At 38.6% G+C, this 18942-nt stretch overlaps 1 protein-coding gene across 1 annotated transcript in view; it reads right to left on the bottom strand.

Moving 5' to 3' along the window:
• Positions 1-18942, bottom strand: part of MCTP2 (multiple C2 and transmembrane domain containing 2) — a 104048-nt gene that overhangs the window by 46954 nt on the left and 38152 nt on the right. Inside the window, exons 10-14 of the mRNA XM_032194522.1 lie at positions 18704-18890; positions 17849-17942; positions 13604-13706; positions 11150-11252; positions 1004-1105 (exon numbers count right to left, since the gene is read on the bottom strand). Of these exons, the coding sequence (XP_032050413.1) occupies positions 1004-1105; positions 11150-11252; positions 13604-13706; positions 17849-17942; positions 18704-18890 (589 nt within the window). The remainder of the gene's footprint in view (positions 1-1003; positions 1106-11149; positions 11253-13603; positions 13707-17848; positions 17943-18703; positions 18891-18942) is intronic.

Below are 18942 nucleotides of genomic sequence, written 5' to 3'. Positions count from 1 at the left end.
ATAAAATAAAATAAATCATGCTTTTTAATTCATTATTTCAGGATCTTTCTCTTTTCATCCCGTGCATGATTTATGAGGAGCTGCCAGGTATACACAGTGATACCCTCTGCAACTCTGGCACATATCTGTTGACCTGAAGAGCAGTGACAACACAAACAGTACCCCCAAACCTGTGATTCCGCTTGATCCAGGGGCCTACTCCATCATGCACATGCAATCCTTAACCCACGGGAGTCTGCAAGAGTTAAACTGGGCAAGGCTGAACTCACTTAAGGGACATTCAGAAGCGCAGTGAAAGAAACCAAGGGGACATCTTACAGAAGAATTGAAATATTGAAATATTTTAAATCCTACACATTCACTGTAGGTGTAAGAACCTTGAACTTCTTCTGTTCTTGAACTTGGCAGCAGCCCTGCTCCCCAGATTTTGGTTGACCAACCTCACCGCACCACAGGGCCAGCAAAAGCAGAGCTGCAGTACAGCCCACAATGGCCTTAATAAATAGGATTCTATTCAGTAAAGGCTGGAGGGCAAAAGCAATTGAGACTGACTCAGCCACCTAAAAAACTAAGTGCAGCATGTATATGCCTCATTAATTTTCCTGTCAACACCCTGGGAAGAGAACATTGTGGGTCAGCTTTTTGGGGAGGAAGTAGGTGTTAAAAGTAACGTATAATAATCTAAACATTAAGCCCTTTTTTGGCTGCTGCAAATGAAGCCCTGGTGCACAGTAATTGACACCTCCTTCCTAAGACGCCTGTGGTCACTCTAAGTCCTAACATGCCTCTGAATTGTCCCATCCACCTAGATGGGCTGTCACAGTATGATGTGCCAATACCTCCTCACCCATGGTATGAAACAGGCCTCCGTGACCCCAATGCAGTTAGGACGGAAATTTTCTTGCTTGGCTACTGGTTTTAAAGGATCAATTACCCCCCTCCCATACTTTCCCCCCCCATTCCTTACACAAATGATAAGCAAAGAGAAAATATTTTAACTTACAGGATTAAATAGGACATCCAGCTCCAAGTAAATTACTCCTTTTGAAGCACGTTCCAAGTCTTTATTCTTCAGCGTGTAACAACTTTGTTTACCGTTTCTGATCTATAGTTTGGGGGGAGAAAAAGCATCAATATTTTCCCAGCTGTAATTCACAATTTTAAAAGACACTACTAAAAAAAAAAAAAAAAAAAAGAAAAACACTCAGGCGCAAAAATCCTCCCCAAACCCTGATAATATACTCAGAGTCTGAAATACAAAATGACCATTGGATTAGAGACCTATAAAATTGCAGATTAAATCTCTTATGGTCCAACTTTAATTTACAGACCTTATACTTTATAGTAGAGCAGTGCACGCAATAACCAGTTTGAAAATTCTGCCCTGGAAGCCAGTGAGTTGATGGGAAGTAATCAGCCTCCGTTATTACAGGTTGAAAATGGAATTTTTCTTCCAAAGTTCAGAAAGAGACACAACAACTTGCCTACCTACTGCACGCTCCAGTACATGAACCCACTTCTTAATGCTTAGTTTATTGCAAGGTTGTCAAATGATTACCCAGGAAACGAATATAATCCAAAGAAATTAATCAGCTTAAGTGGAGTGAATGTTTATGTAACAAATGTTCAAAATTAACAAATTCATGTAAAAGACTTCTCCCCCCACCCCACTCCTGAATTTCAATACAATTTCTATGCTCTAATCTGCCGGTTGGCCCTATCACATTAAATGTCTATAAAAACAACACCACCACCAAAAAAACTCCCTAACCATTTTGTAAACTATTTGGCTCAAATCAAAAGCATTCTCTCTTCAAAAAGTGATGGCAGAAATGTATTTATTATACACAGTAGGATATGTATTGATTAAACATTTGGCTTTTTAGGAAGCAGACCAGTTAATTCTAAACAGCAGTAACATAAAAAACTGCAGCTTACCAAAAAGCTACATTCAGGGACTGTAATGATCAAAGATTAAAGATAACGGAGGAAATTTGGGGGCATGAAATTGCAACCATATTTAAAACGGCTATTGCTGCTCTGGCATTTAGAAGAGGTACTCATATAAACCATGGCAGAAATGAGTAAGGGGAAAAAAAAAAAAAAGCTATAATGGGAACCAAGTGATTTCACATGACAAGGGAAAGGTCACTTTCCTTCCCTATGTTGCTCCACCCTTTCTGTACCAATTAGCTAGTCAAAGCATAGATGGCTTTCCTGGCTAACAGTTGAAAGGGAAGAGGGCTCTCATAAAGACCAAGTTTGCATCCTCAGAGGTGTCCAAACAGGAACTCCAGCTTTTACTGTGTTCTCATCCAAATCTTTGCTTAACTGGATGCTGGGAGTTACCCAGCCATTTGCGAGGTCTATTTAATAATAGCAATAATAACAGGTATTGTATTAAACTGATCGTGAATCTCCTCTGCTTTCACTGCAAGAGAACACAAAGGGTTGGAGGCAAAGGATGCTGCCAAGAAAGTAGCAGGCAAAAAATTATTCAGATGACCTGCAGTCTCAAAGCAGAAAATCTGCTGAAGTGCCTAGCCCCATTTTTAGGATAGACTGACATCAGAAGGTTCTCGGACTACCACATAAAATAGTCCGCCTGCCAGAAAGGATTCTAGTTTTCTACTTCTTCAACAATTCCCCCTACCATCCATCATCCATCCCCCTACCAAATCCATCCCTACCCCAAGCAAGTGCAAAAATAGTTTTAAAAGAAAAAAAAAATTGTTTCTAAATTGAAGACTTCATTTAATTTTCCAAACTGAAAATTGCTGTGAGTTGTACCCAGCCGTGTTTCTGCAGAGATGCAAGAGTCCAGGCACATATCATAACATCATAATTCTGGATTCTCCACACTTACAAATTTGGTGACTGAATTTCTGTGTCTTTTGGTTACAAACATTTCTCACAAGCTTTCATCCTTTTGATGAACTCCTTTCATACTTTGGTGGTAAGAACATGTTTTAATTTGAATATATTTTTTACCTACATCTTTCAAGAGCACAGCCAACCAGGAAAGACATCTCAGAAATGCTGTCACTACTGAGAAGGTCTAACAACACGGCATTCGGCATTCAAAAAAAATGTTTCTCAATTTGGATATTTTTAATTTGCCCAACTGGACCTGAATCAAACATTTTGGGCGTGTCTATAGATGTGTACATACAGTAACTTTCAAATCAGCAACAAAATTTCCATTTCCAAATTTCCATTTGAAAATAGACGTTTGCTTGGATTTTTTTTTTTTAAATGGTGTCGTTATTGTTGCTGCTATTTTTAAATTGGACAGGGCAGAAAATATAGCAGTGCAGATCCACTTTTGCAGTCAGCTCCATTTGGCATCCTTATTTCAAAATGTTTGACTTGTCTAGTAAAAGATGTGCAATTATAACTCAGTCTGAGACTAAACATTCATACAGATCTAGCTTTTGACCTTCAGGATTAAAAAAAAAAAAAAAAAAAAAAAAGGCACGAGGAAACATTTCTTTGTTTCTTTCTCATGGCATTTCTCCACTGCATTTTCATTTGGACAAAAAGAAAAGACCTTGAAAAAATGAAACAAAAGTCTCTCTCAGAGTTTTGGCAACATGCTAAACCAGTGTGGTTCAGCAAGGTGTAGGGCAATACTAACATCCATGACTGCATGGAAATTAGATCGGTGGCATGTCTCAACTGTGCCCAGAAGAAAATATCCAAAATAGCTTTTCATATACTACATTTTCATTGTATTCTGTTCTTAGTCCAGAGTTCAGATTCTGTTCAACATTTTCCTCTATCTCAAAAGAGAGACAGTCATACTGATTTCATCTGCTTGAGGGTAGGAAAGCTCTGCAGGAGGATCTGGATAGGCTGCACCGATGGGCTGAGGTCAACTGCCTGAAGTTCAACAAGGCCAAGTGCCGGGTCCTGCACCTGGGGCGCAATAACCCCAAGCAGAGCTACAGGCTGGGAGAGGAATGGTTGGAAAGCTGCCAGGCAGAGAAGGACCTGGGAGTGATGGTGGACAGTCGGCTGAATATGAGCCAGCAGTGTGCTCAGGTGGCCAAGAAGGCCAACGGCATCCTGGCTTGTATTAGGAACAGTGTGGCCAGCAGGGCTAGGGAGGTGATCGTCCCCCTGTACTCAGCTCTGGTGAGGCCGCACCTCGAGTACTGTGTTCAGTTTTGGGCCCCTCGCTACAAGAAGGACATCGAGGTGCTTGAGCGGGTGCAGAGAAGGGCGACGAAGCTGGTGAGGGGCCTGGAGAACAAGTCCTACGAGGAGCGGCTGAGGGAGCTGGGCTTGTTCAGCCTGGAGAAGAGGAGGCTCAGGGGCGACCTTATCGCTCTCTATAGGTACCTCAAGGGAGGCTGTAGCGAGGTGGGGGTTGGCCTGTTCTCCCACGTGCCTGGTGACAGGACGAGGGGGAATGGGTTTAAGTTGAGCCAGGGGAGTTTTAGGCTAGATGTTAGGAAGAACTTCTTCACTGAAAGGGTTGTGAGGCATTGGAACAGGCTGCCCAGGGAAGTGGTGGAGTCACCATCCTTGGAAGTCTTCAAAAGACGTTTAGATGTAGAGCTTAGGGATATGGTTTAGTGGAGGGCTGTTAGAGTTAGGTTGGAGGTTGGACTCGATGACCTTGAGGTCTCTTCCAACCTAGAAAATTCTGTGTGAAATTTTGGATCCATTTCTTTCTCCTCTCTGGGTACTTTTCCCCTGTCTCTGCTATTTGCAAAGACTGCTTAAATGTTCTCTCCAACTGTAGAAAAGGTGAGCAAATGTTGCAGCTTGGGCTAGGGTCCTAGAACGAACCTAAATTCAGAAAGATCAAGTTTCTTCTATCACCCAAACATCTTTCACTATGTAACTGATCTCACTCAAACTTCACCCAACGAATAGTCCTGATAGTTGTGTCTAAAATAAGTTACCTTTTTACTGTTAATATTTACCTATACTTATCTAAAAAGATAAACCATGGAATGCAAAAGAATATTAAAAGTGAAAATACCTACAGTTTAGATCCTTGAAGAAACATTATCAATATAATTCCTTTATTAATGATTATATATACAAATTCAAGGAATACTGATGACTGCATTCTATGAAAGCTTATTAATAGCACACAACATACAGGGACTCAATCAACAACCAAGACTGTCCATAACCACTTGACTAACATGAGGACACCAGCACCCACCCCACATGCTTCATTGTGCAAGGTTGCTATCAGAAAAAGTCACAATTTTTATCGCATGGGAATTTTTGATGTTTGGAGCATTTTCATATTAAGAAGCAACTCAGAAAGACAAAATATCAATCTTTTAACAAAGCAATTCACACTTCCTTCGGTACCACAGTCTATACAGGACCATGTGAAGGAAATCATCAGCTGGAAGCTAAATTCTTTGTGTACTTCAGATGGAGGCAACCTCTGGCAGTGCTTCAACTTGTCTTGCCTTCCTTCCAGCTGGAAGGAAATGTTCAGGTGCATGGGACTGCAGCACAGTCAAGGCCCAAAGTGCACCGGGTTCCTTTCAAGTGAATGAATATATTTGCTAAACTCTTCCCACAGATGTCTCCAGTAAAACAAATGTGACTAAACACAGTATTGATGTAGCCAGCCAATGCTAAATCTATTAAGCAACAACCTTCTGACCGCTTGGGAATTTTAATGAAATAGCGAAAGCTGAGATTGATATGACACAAAACACTGAGAAGACAGGACCCTTACGCAGCAAAGGGTGTTTTTTCATTGCTCTTGTCTCAAAGAAATATGGTTTAGTGGCTTTTTTTTTTCACATTGATTTTAAGAAAACTTCACTCTGTATCCAGCTTTGATGCAGATTCAGTGTCATATATTGATGACCTGACAGAACAATGCTGGGTTAAACCTCTGTACATCAACACCCGTGACGTGCGGAAAGGGTAATGGCTACTCTCCAAGGGTAATTCATCTGAAGCATTTGGGACCCCTGATATTCCTGCTTGAGCTCATTGCTGATGCACAATGTCATACCATTCACCCTGAATAACATAAAGCTGTCTTGTAATAGACACACACCTACTCTTATCAAAGGACATATTTCCCCAAGAAAAGATGAAAGCAAAGCACATATTTGATCCACCTGGACAAGAAGAAAGAGTTTTTTGTTTCTCTTCAGGCTTGTAATGTATGTTGATTAGATTTTTATATGAAAAATCTATTCATTCATCCCAAACTCTTTGCCCTAAACACTTCACTTTTAATAACCTTCTGTAGGATCCAAAGTAAAATGGAAATGTGGAATCTTGGCATAGGGTTGATGTCCAAAGACTAAATGTGTACAGAGCTGATTATTTGAAAGCAGACAGTCACGGGCTTTCAGGCAGCGTGAAGAGATGTTGAAAGCCCCAGGAGCACAAGCCACTGAGGCCAGGATCTCAAGTGGTACTCAAAAAAAGACATTCCCCTGTCAATACAATTTTCAATGAGAAGTGCATGGTCAAAGCAGAATATTTCATTCCAGAAACATGGTGTCCTTTTCTCTGGAAGAGGTGTTTTTTTTGTTGTTTGTTTGTTTGTTTGTTTACCAGCATTCTAAAATTTCTGGTTCATGAGAGGGGTAAAAATCAGAACAGACAACCCCCTCCATAACTACCTGTGTGATAGAAGTGCAGCATTTTCACTGTTCTCTCAAAGTCTAAAGCTTTCTCCTGCAAAAGGCTGTACACTTATGGTCAAGTGCTAAGTAATCACAACTGGCAGGTGCCTGTTCTCTAAGTCCAGGCCATGTTTTAGATAATTTAGCTTGCAAAAGTCATGCTAGTTGTTTTCACTGTATCATTGGTTGCCAACCTTGCTTGGCACTTGAAAACATTTCAGAGACCTCTTCCTGTTTGCTGAAAAAAAGGGTTATGGCTGAAGTCTAATCTGAGCTGATAATTCAGCAGATAAAAACATTCCAGTCTGCAATACAACTCTTCACTCAAAGGTCTACATAAAGATATTTGATACACCCTGCTTTCAAAATTATTGAAGCACATAAGCTCCCATGCCTCCACTAACTTGCAGCCTTCTAGGAGACAGGTGTCTCCTGAAGTAAAACAAAAAAGATGGAGCCTTAAAAAGGGAAAACATGGTTGCTTTCAATAAAATCTAGAGCACAAATGAACACAGAGATGGAAAGGACTTATTTGATAATTAGTTCAAGTCCCCTAAAACCTACAAGATCTCTAAACCTACCAAACCCCTTTCCTGAAGCAATGAAGTTTTTGCCTTTCTTCCCCATTTCCCAGTATCATCCTCAGTTTCTAACACAGAGGGCTGATCAGTTCAGTGGTGTATGTAGTCTTCCCTCTCGTCACCCATTTTCTGAGAAAGCAACCTCTCTTGCCCAAAACTTAGGCAAGCCTGACTCTACAGGTGTCCTTTGGCAAGACAGTGCTGCACTTTGTTGAAATGAGGTCTCTTATACATGCTTTAGAGGAGTATAGTAGTTTGACAAAGAAAGGCAGAAGAAAAAAATGCAACAGGTTGATTAACATGGAAAAGTAAGATGCAGTCCCTGGATTTGTAATTCATCTTCCTGAAATAGCAAAAGGCAAATCACTACTTCACTCTCTCTGTCCCCCACCTACCTGCAAATAGAGAAAATTCCAAATTCTGGGTAATGTTATCAAAATCAATGTGTCTGCAGCATATATTAATAGAGCTGTATGAGAAGCAAAGCAAATCATGCAGTCATCCAATATTGTTTCATCATGCCAGTTAAAAGAATATTAAGTTTTATTCATCACCTGACACTTTAAAGTTTTTCTTGTGTTGCCTAGTCTTTTTACATTTATTACTTGTTGCATGCCATAAACCTAGATCACAGTCAAGGGTGAATAGAAAGATGAACCTAATGTCACCATCCAAGATTTTTTGTGCATTAATATTATCTATGTCTTAATGTTAATGTAATGATGAAGGTGTGTGCATGTTTGCAAAATGCCAGTGCAAGACTTCTGGACACATTTAAAGCAAAGTTCTCCATCAAATTAAACTCTTCATATCCCTTCAACATATAATCTACTCGAGGCTATTTTTTATTAAGAAAATGTAGTCATCCATGAACAATTCCTGAAGTAAACTTGCTTCATGTGCCGACAGCTTACAACTCAAACTGATGCATTTTTTAGCTATATCAGGAGGGTGGGGGAAAATGAACTTCTATTTTCAAAAGAGAATTTAGCCAAATATTTCACCTGACTACCAAAGAGGAATTAAACCAGTATGATTTGTGAGGCTTCTTTGAGTCTTTAACTATTGTTCTCTTTCAGTATATTTATCTAAATGGTTCAAAAGGATACATTCAAATTTATAGTGAAAATCACAACATACATTGAAATACCCATTTCAAGAAAAAGAGCTGAGAAAATTGCAATTCTCTGTCTGAGCAGAGTAAGTTAATAGGTGCAAAATGTTTTTAATCAGAAGCAGAGATATTTACACTAGATTTGACTGAAATAGAAGGCAGAGAAGTTTGGATGGGAAGGAAGAAAATCAGTTGGCAAGGGAAAGCATAAACAATTTTTATTTTTTTTTTTTGTCTCAAACTTTGGACAAAAAACCTATGCTGAATAGAGTTTGGACGTTACCACACACATGCACTCCCCTCCTCTGCCTTGTTACATGCTTCCTAAGGGATACTTGACAAATGCCTATAAAATCAACAGAAAATCCAAATCTAACATCTTCTCACTGTGAGCCCACACAGCCTGCTGCCGATCATGCAGACCATTTGGCAAGCACTGGATCTGCAGGAGAGCAGCTGCTCCAGCCACTCTCTTCCAGTAACATCAGAGATATGAGGACTTTGGGAAAAATTAACAAAGTGATCAAAAATGGAATAAAAGATGTTAAGAGTTTTCCTCCCTGTAAACATCAAATCATCCTTCATGCCAAACTGACTTTAATATTGTTCTAAAACTGGAGATATTGACAACTGAAGCCACTAAAATAGATAAACAGTCTAAAATATCCCCAGCCTCAAAAAAAAAAAAAAAAAAAAAAAAAAACTTGCAGTACAAGGCACGGAGAGGAGTACTGCAGAGCACATGGCAGCTTAAACGCAGGTATGTTCATATCAAATGCACACGTGTACCACACTGAACTGCCTTCTCCCCCATTGGAGACTCAGGCTGTTTTATAAAGTCCTAAAACAGAGGTTTTATTTTATTTTTAATTATTATTATTATTATTTTTAAATTTACAGTGACTCCAGTCAGGCCACCATGCAGGTGTACTGGTGGGGTTAGAAGCTCTGCCTGGGACTGCTTTTCAAGTGTGGCACTGAGGCAACAAAATCTCAGTATTTATCCCACAGCCTCTCCTGCAGTTTACACATATCTTATCCCCAAATCCCAGGGTGCCCACATTCTGGACTCCAGAATTGCTCGGAAAGAGCACATGGTGGATGAAAATAAACACACTTTCCTGAGGAGACTCAGAAGCCACACTGCTTTTAACTTGCATGCACAAGATATATACATATTTAAACAAAATAATAACAAAACTGGAGCACATTACCTTATTTCTTTACCACTATAAAGCATTCTTTAATGTGGTATCATATTCTCTAAAACGGTTTAAGAGCTTTCTGGGCAGTTCATTATTTGTTTGGAAACATCAAATATTTGTAGTTCAACTTCCCCTCTCTGATCTTGATTGGCCTTACCTAAGCTGTGCCCATTTATTTCTCAGCTGACCCTGAGGGGCTTATATGGTCCACTTTGATTTAATGGGACTTTGCTTTCTCTCTAGAAATCTCCCATTTCTCCAGACACTGCAAGGATGGACCCCCACTAACCTGTTACCACAATACAGCCTTTGCTGCAGCCGCCCACCTTTAAGACTCAAAAACTCTTGTCTTAAATATGAGATGTATACCAGCCTTTCTGCAGAGGTGAATATGCTTTCACAGGGATGCTTCTAAACAATACTGCAATTTTGTGCTCTATAATTTCAATCAGGATTCACCGGCAGCCTATTCAAGAGAGCTATTACCCACAGCATCACACTGTGCATTACCAAAAGGTTCACACTACTACATGCATCACTCACATCATGTTATACATTGCAAGCGTGAATGTTCGTACAGGGCTCGACACAGTACTCGCTGCATAAATACCTGTCACACCGTCTCCTCCCCATTGCGAACCGTCTACAAAACGCTGATTCCTCAAAACTCAAGGGAAACCCCATGCTTGAAGTTAAACATGTGCTTACACAACAACTGGAATGATATGAACACAAGGGTCCCGTGAGGCCTTTCACCCCACCTAATTGATTTAACAAAAGCCAGAGTCTAGAAAGTTATTCCCAAACTTTACTGCAAAATTTACCAGAATCTTCTGTGATACTGCAAATACACACACAGACTTGTTTACATCCTCTTGATCTGGTTTACTTACTCTATTATTACCAGCCTTGTTCCAAATTAAATCAGTCTTACCGAACACAAAGCTGCTTTTCCCCATTTTTCTATTAATGTCTTTTAATGACCCTTTCATGTTCCCTTCTCTTTAGCTTGGCCTTTTTTGGCCATTTCTGAAAAAGCTTTAACTCTCCTTAATCTCCAGAGCAACCACTTTCCCCTGAGCTTGCTTTGTTTCCAGTTTTGATTTTATACTCCCATGGTAGCGTTCACTCTTCACATATTTGTTTACAGAACAAAAGCCACCAGTCTTTAAAAGCACTGTGGAGTAGAAAACACCCCTTTTAGGTAATTTTATTCAGCTGTGCCAATAACAACAGCTATCTCTAGTCAATCCTACTGTGATGTGCAATTACTTTCTTGGAGCAAAAAGAAGCAAGACAGAACAAAGGCATGCATAAAACGTTACCTTCGGAAGATGATGTGGAAACATACAGAACAACTCAATTATGTTTTCAGACCTATACAGCATATAGCACTGATGAAGTACAGACACTTCAGCAATTTTCTTTCCAATCAACCGAATTTCTACTAAAATGGGTTGGCAATGATTGTTACGTTAGGAAGGACTATAAACACTGCCAACTAAGGCACATATAGATCACAAAACCTGTTTATCCCCAAATCTGTGTTGCTTTGTACAGAGGGGAAAAGAAATGCAAGTTGCTCCCAACATTTGAGAGATATACATGGCAAAAGTAACTTACAGACAGCAAAGGGATGGCAACTTTTCCAAGAAAATCAGGGGGTTTATCTCCATCTTCATCAAATACTGTCACTTCCAGAACATCATGAATATCTTTAATAGGGCTGTAATGAAAAGCACAGATGAAAAATGATATTCGATATACATGCACAGTCTTCCCCACAAAGATCTGAGAACACTGTTTTACTAATTAAGTTTGTATTACCTTGGAGTATAAAACTAGCATTTAATTAAATTCCAAAAAATTGAATCAAATGATGGGTATTCCCCAAGCTTTCCCCTTGTGTTGTAGTCACATAACTAGGTGAAGAAAATAACAACTACCAGTGACATTTTCTGTGCACTGATGTAGATTTTAAGAGTGTAGAACTCCACTCTCAAACAGAAAAAACTGGTCACAAAGATATCCAGGGCTGAATTCAAAACTAGGCTTCAGGACAGTAAGTATACAAGAAAAATAATTCATGAAACAAACCTTATATAATTTCATTTGACTTGGGCTATTATTTTCCTCTTAACATACTAGCAAAACCAATTACTTTAAAAAAAAAAATCTAACAACCCTAATTAAAGGCCAAACGTACAATATTTGTGTTCCATTCAGTGCAAACGCTTGACCAATGTGGCGGCAGGCACTCAATCCTGACCATTTATCAGATTGTTAATAAATCAGAGCCTCATTTGAGAAAAGTTATATGCATGTCTGAAAAATCCTGGGTAACCAGAGATGACTTATGAGATGCATTCATTATCTCTTTTCCTTTTCCCATGTGCTAGAATTAAAGAAAAAGGCACTTGGTATATAGTGCGTCTGTTATTTAACAGAGTGCAACCACTCTATCCAGAAGGCTATTTCAGAGCAGTTTTGCTCCTGGGCCCTCCGCTTGTGACACCATGTTGTGGGTTATCGTGAAGCACAGTTAGGACCTAAAAGCCACCTGGTTGTCCCTCTGGCTAGCAGCCACAGCATGGTCTTCAATGTGACCCGCTGGTGGCAGCCAAACTACCATGATATGTGCTATTTATGAGACACTGTCATTAAATTACATCAAAAACCCCTTGCTTCAGCAACTGTCCATATTCTTCTACAAGCCATTACAATTTTCCACACAATATAGCTACCAGTGATATAAAATATTTCTTAAGATGTGCCATACAGGTAAGTGTGTTGCAGAAAATCTGAATACAGTGGGAAGGGCTCTCTGGTAGTACTGAATGCTCAAGCTGAAATGGATTCAGAACAATCCACTCTGCTCCAAAAGAAATCTAGATCATCAACAGCTTTTAAGGTGTTTGATCTCAATTAAAGAAAAGCCAAAAATCTGAAGAGAGTTCTGAGCGCCTGACTGGCTCTGTGGATTTAGTGCTTAGAGTAGCTGTGCAACAGCAGTAAGAAAGTTAGTGAAAGTCCACAGCTGACATTTCTGGGACCCTCAGGAAATACAGAAACAAATTGTTTCTTAAAAAAATTATTTTGGATTCTTAATAGGTTTATTTTGTTGGCTGAACATCCAAAAAGACTCATCTGTTGGCACAACCTCAGAATAAACAATGATGAGTGGAAGCTTCTTGAGAACAGACAGAGAAAGAAAAGGACTCCAAGAGACATGCATTCAGCTGCATGCATGAATTAAACAGAAATCCAGCAAAGTACTTCTATCAAAGGGATCAGATATTTTTTATTGCGTTCACATTCAGCTAAGTGTTTTGGAATGTTGTTTTTGCAAGAAGTCTGTGATTCTCAAACTGTTCTTCCAACAGACAGGTGTAAATGTCATAAATGCTCAACTGCTAGCCCTCACATTTGCCTTCTTTTCCACAGACTACTATAATCTTGGAGACATTTATCCCACTCAGTTATTCACAAAAATCTTTGTCAGCATAAGAGAAGACAAATTTCACTGCCAATAACTGTCACTTTTTGTTACTAATGAAGTCACCCTAAAAATGCACCCTTTAATTATCTTTAAAATCTAAGCTTCTTATTTGGGTTAAGCAATCTTTGACTAGTTTAAATTCATAAGATATAACAGGAACAACGTGAGCTCTAATTTTCTGCTTGCTTACAAATTAAATGAGGTATTTTACCATGGTTCAATGAAACATTTTATTTTAAATTATGGAAAATGTAGGCGTGAGTATCTGGTCTCCACTTTCTGTTATATTATCTCTTAGATCCAGATATGACTCCATTATGTCTAGTCATGATTCTTCCTATAAATATCACAGTAATTCTTCTTTTAATGACTTCTATTAATAAACTCCATGCAAGAACTAGTAAAAGGCAAATGCTTTAATTGAGTTATATTTGATATTTCTCCAACATCCTCTTCTGACTATGAAAAAATGACATATCTTAAACTTGACCTTTGTATTTTTCCAAAGTCAATAGCTTTTGTAGATAAACTGCTAACTGTTTGGCATTTCAGCATGTTTTCAAAAGCAATCTACTTACAATGTGAAAACTTTGTTCCACTCTGGGTTGAGGTTCTTGTAAACAGTGTGCGTTTGAAGACTGTCATTTCCCAGCTCCAATACACAGAAAGGATCACTTTTACCTAAGGAAAGATCACAGTGAAATTAATAAATAAATAAATAAATAAATAAAAAGTGGACCAGTTACTATAGTTAGCATGCATACTCTTTCTTTGCAGTACAGCTGTGGAAGTGACTGACCAAATACGAGTAAGACCCATTACTACAATTGGAAACTGTCTCCCACTGTTGGAATGACTTGCTAAACAATATCACCAATGCATCTTCAGTCCTGGAAACAGTAACATTTACCTTATAATTCATTCAGGTAACTTCACTTGAATACTTGAAATATGAAGCTTACAGTGAATAATCTCTAAATCTTTATAGCAAGAAAAATCTGCTCTAGTTGACAACTACTCAGACAACATTATGAAAGCAGCACTGTCATCCTCACCCAGGTAAGTGCCAGGGCTTCAGTTACAGTTGTTTAATCCTCTGCTTAGAGTTTGCGGCCTTCTCCCATTGAACAGAGGATTAAGTACCCACACCATGAAAAAAGAAGCACAGCATTGTGTCTGTATCAGCAGCATTTCTCAAATCAGTTCAACATGAGCAAATTCTTGAAGCTATGCATACCCTACACAGCATCACAGCTTAAATAAAACCCATCTACTGAAGAACCAACTGGAGAATTCAGGTGTGAACCAGGTAAAGAACTTAAAAAAAATAAAATAAAATAAAATAAAAACAAACTAGTTCTCAAAAGGAGAATGCTAGCGTGGATGGAACCTGTTGTGATGAAGACATGTTTGCTAATGTGTTTTTTTTTTTTTTTTTTTTTTGATAACTCGTTACATGAATTTGTAGCTTTCACAACTTAACACAGCTCAGTAGTTTCCAGCATGAACAGAGTTCCTTTTATCAGTGTGTCTGGCTCAATATCTGACTTAATCTCAACTTCAGTGTTCATGCATAACTCAGACACAGACACTCCAGCCTAACTTTCATGTGTGCAACTAAGTATGTCAGCAATGCAGGGATTTCGACAGCAGACAAAAAACAATATTTAAGCAAAAGCTTTCGTTTTCTTCATCTTTACTTTTGGTATTATTAATGCAGACATTTTAAGGTTCTTACAATAATAAGAAGTTTATAGAATAAAATGGAATCTTTTCAGTATGTAAACAGTGGATATTAACTAGTCAATATTGGTAAACTTTAAAAACCATGTATATTAGTAGAATCTATTTGTCTTCTCCCTTTCAGCTTACGTGCCCATTCCCCAATAAGCAGCCCTTCAGAGAAACTGCTTGAAATGCAAACTGGTATATGCCAAAAACAATCCCACTGTATAATTTGGTATTCTGAATGCTATTTTTTGGTCAGTGAGCAAATGCAGTGTTTGAGAAGAACTCTCATGCGTACACAGCAAACATCCAACAAAGCAGAAAAAGTCATTTTCATGTCAACAAAACTATTATCTAGGAATATAAAAGTATGGAAGGCTCAGCCTGGGCTAGCTGTTGCTGAAGAGCTTCTACATATCTGCTATATCTCTGCATGGAATATCACCTAAAATTTACATCAAATGTTAAAGTATGGATTTTCAGAATCACTGTTCAGAATCAAAGCAGAAACTATGATTTTTTTCTGATAACTATTATAACAGTAGGATAAGAACTTGCAATTAAAATCTGTAGTGCCAATATGTATTAACTGACAACAGAAACCCTAATCGCACCAAAGTCTGATATTTATTATGGGAGTAAATAACAAGCTATAAGGTGGAATAACACTTCTCGTGAGATGACTGGTCTGCAGTTTACGTACCCTAGACCTGTGACCACTGTGGGACAGGACAAGGAGGGAACTCCACCTGCTCAAATGGCTCCCGTATTAACCCTTGGAAATCTTCACACCCCTTGTCATCTCCACAATTATTCCTTTATCAGATTTTTAGCTGGACTTTGAATTTACTTTTATCAATAACAATAAATCTGAGCAGTCTCCCTGGCAATGCAGGAAATATGGCACTGCTCTAGGAGGGCTCTATTATGGAAACCCATAATTGCTGCACTAATCATTTATGAATGGCTCAGAACAGATAATTAATCTTTATGTCTCTCATTTCACGATCAGAAATTATGCTATTTTTACCTAAAATGGCTGCATCCTTTTGCAATTTGGTGGGTCTATTACAGCATAATACTAGGATATTTTCAGCACTGCCATTGAAAAACAATTTGTCATTTGCTTCATGAATCAGGCTCAAAGCCTGGGTTATTTTGAATATAATGACAGACTGAGTAACCTTTTACTTAAGCAGAATTTCATTCTCTGCTATGCACAAGGAATGTATGTCACATACTCCATATGAAAAGTCTTCAAATTGCAGAATCAGGAACCTGTGTATGTCTTCCAATGTTCATTATCCACCCACATGCTCCTGTTGAAGTACTGAGGGAAAGGGGGCCAAATCCATCAACCGCATTGACTGCAACTGCATTAGCATCAGTCAAGTTTTCCAAACTCCCAGGCTCTGTTCTTTCCCTCAACGCTGTCTGGATTGAAAATGCACCTACTTCTAGATGTCCCTAGCCTTGTCATTTGACAAAAGTTCTGCTTTGCTGTGATACAACATCTGCACAAGCCACCTTTACTTATTGGCAGGATTTTTTTTGTTTTCAAATCAAGTTCTTCAGTTTTTAAAAATACTAGTATCTGCAGTAGCCTTTTCTTCATATACAGGGCTAAGCAGTGAATTGAAACTGAAATAGTATCATGGTTAATAGTATCTTTGCTCCTTATTCTAGGAGCAATGCTCTCCTATGTTACACGGTCTGCATGAATACCAGAGCATTTTCTCTCTAGCATCTTCCCTGCCTTTTTCAACAAGTTATCTTAAAAAAATAAATAAATAAATAAATAAATAAAATAAAATAAAATAAAAAAGACTATGTCAGCAAATACACAACACACAATGTTGTGTCTGTGAATTATACGCTGCTGCAAAATACAGAGGGGAATTAAAAGGTCTCCAGAATCCTGGAGAAGATGATAAAAATAATAATATCAGGCAGTTACTGCAGAGAAATAACAATTCTCTATCTCTTCCCCAGAGAAACAATATAAAATTGTATTTTTAAATGGTGTTAGTGTCCATTGCTGTCAGAACTAGGCACAATGTGAGGTAAAGCACAGTGGAAGTTCTACCCTTTTCACGGAGTAAAAGCTGTGAAGATCATTCCAAACTGAAGCTTCAAACAAGCTCTAGGAGAAACCATCACGCTCTTCCCCATTAATAGGGATCTCTCTCTATTCCCCCCAGCCCCCCAGGTGACAGCCTGCAGTGCCACCCAAACCCACACAGTCAGCATTGCGTCAGATGCCCCCAAAATCCTTCCTCTTATTCACAAACTCACAAGACACCCAACAAAACGTAAGGATGGTCCCGTGCAGGCATCATCACTTTACATAGTCACTTAGTTTACATATTGTCATTTGAAAATACAGAAGTGACCAATGCAACATTGGCATTTCCCATAGCACAGTTATCACGGATAAAACCACAGGAAAGTTCATGCTCACGCAAGCACTTTTTCTAGAGCTGGACTTGACAACCTGTATCAAGCTTTCCTTTTCCTGCTGCAAAGACTAAATGTGTTTTTGTTTCATTTGACACCATATTATTCCTACTGCAGCATACACAAGCTGGTGACATGCTGTGCCCACCAGCCACCGAGTCTCCTTGAACAAACAGTAGAAAACAGATGGCAGTATTCGATATACACCTCCTTAGGTGTAAATACAGGCAGCCTGAAACTTGCTGAGCTTCTGCAATGAGGCTTATAGGAAGTAAATCAAACCTCACAGCATCTACAGAGGAACATTTACTTCTGTTCCAACTATCTCATTTTGTATTTCAGAAAGTAGGCACACAGATGAGCCACTGTGTAATACAAATTTGATCAAGACATCCTAAGTTACTGGCCATGTCAATCAGATCCAAAGGGGAACCAGAATGCCAACCAGTGGACATTTCCCACATATTTGGGGAGTTAAAGTCAAAACCACTTGGTATCCCAGTTTTTTGGGGTTTCACACTGCAGAGAAGTGATCAGAAAATTTACTTTTCTACATTCAACTTACAGTACTGCACGAAGTGTAAATAACACTTAGGACACATTATTGCATCATATGCTGAAAAACAGAAATGGAATACCTGCAAAATCTGCTGCCAACAGGTCAACTGCCTTTAACACTTTAACTTGTAAGAAGCCAACGTCCTTTATGTCCCGAAAGGAGTTCTTTATACACTGTTAAGAGGAAAGAATTTAGTTTAGGATGTGTATTTTTAACTCAGTAAGAAACAAATTGAAGAACTACTGAGAAACTTATATTTTTGTATTTATTGATATTTCTACATCATTTCTCACTGCAGAGCAACCATGTGTATCATGACAACCTAAGATAGCATCTCCTAAGGATATTCATAGTTCACTTAAATTACACATTAATTTTATAATGGAGATGGGAATGAGCCCTGCTTATTTATGGAAGTTTTATGGAATTGGATTTGATGATCCTTATGGGTCCCTTCTAACTCAGGAAATTCTATGATTACATGATTCTATTATCTGTCCATTAAAAAAAAAAAAATAGACATAGATCTGAAGAACTAGTAGAGGTTGAGAAGGTAGCATGCCCAATCAGGAGTTCTCAAAAGTATTATCAACTTGTTTAAATTCATCATGCTCTTCTCTTTTCATGATATTCAGTCTCTCATTCCCCATGATAATCTCTTAATACAATTAAAGTTTTTACAATTCAAGTTTTCAAAGGAAAGCTTTAGTTTAAAACTCAACAAATACAAGCAGCCAAATTGCTCGTCTATCTGCCCTGCCAATCTCCTTGTCATTCTAAACATAACTACTCCATGTAACAGTTTTCTCTGGTAGGAGACATTATTATGACTGGACAATTTTTTCCCCCCTCTCTTTTTTTGGCTGCAGTTTTAACTACTTTCAAGTATAAAGGGAAAAAAAAAAAAAAAAAAGACAAAAAAATGGAAACTCACGTAACGCTGTGAAATCTGTTTTCTTTCACTGGGGTCTTCCAAAGGGCAGACACAGAGATCAGAGATGGACACTCCCGTGCATGGGGCAACAGCAATCAGCATTAGCAGGGACCCCGGATGTTTTTCCAGAGGCAGCTCTAAGCAATTGGTCTGCTTTATTGGCAGGGCAGTAATATCAACTTTGCACCTAGAACAACATTCCCAAAGGTTAATGAGTAAGAAAAGATAGGAAAAAATAA

The sequence above is a fragment of the Aythya fuligula genome, chromosome 11, assembly GCF_009819795.1.
Source record: "Aythya fuligula isolate bAytFul2 chromosome 11, bAytFul2.pri, whole genome shotgun sequence".
Classification (NCBI taxonomy): domain Eukaryota; kingdom Metazoa; phylum Chordata; class Aves; order Anseriformes; family Anatidae; genus Aythya; species Aythya fuligula.
This window is presented reverse-complemented; position numbering and strand designations above follow the sequence as displayed.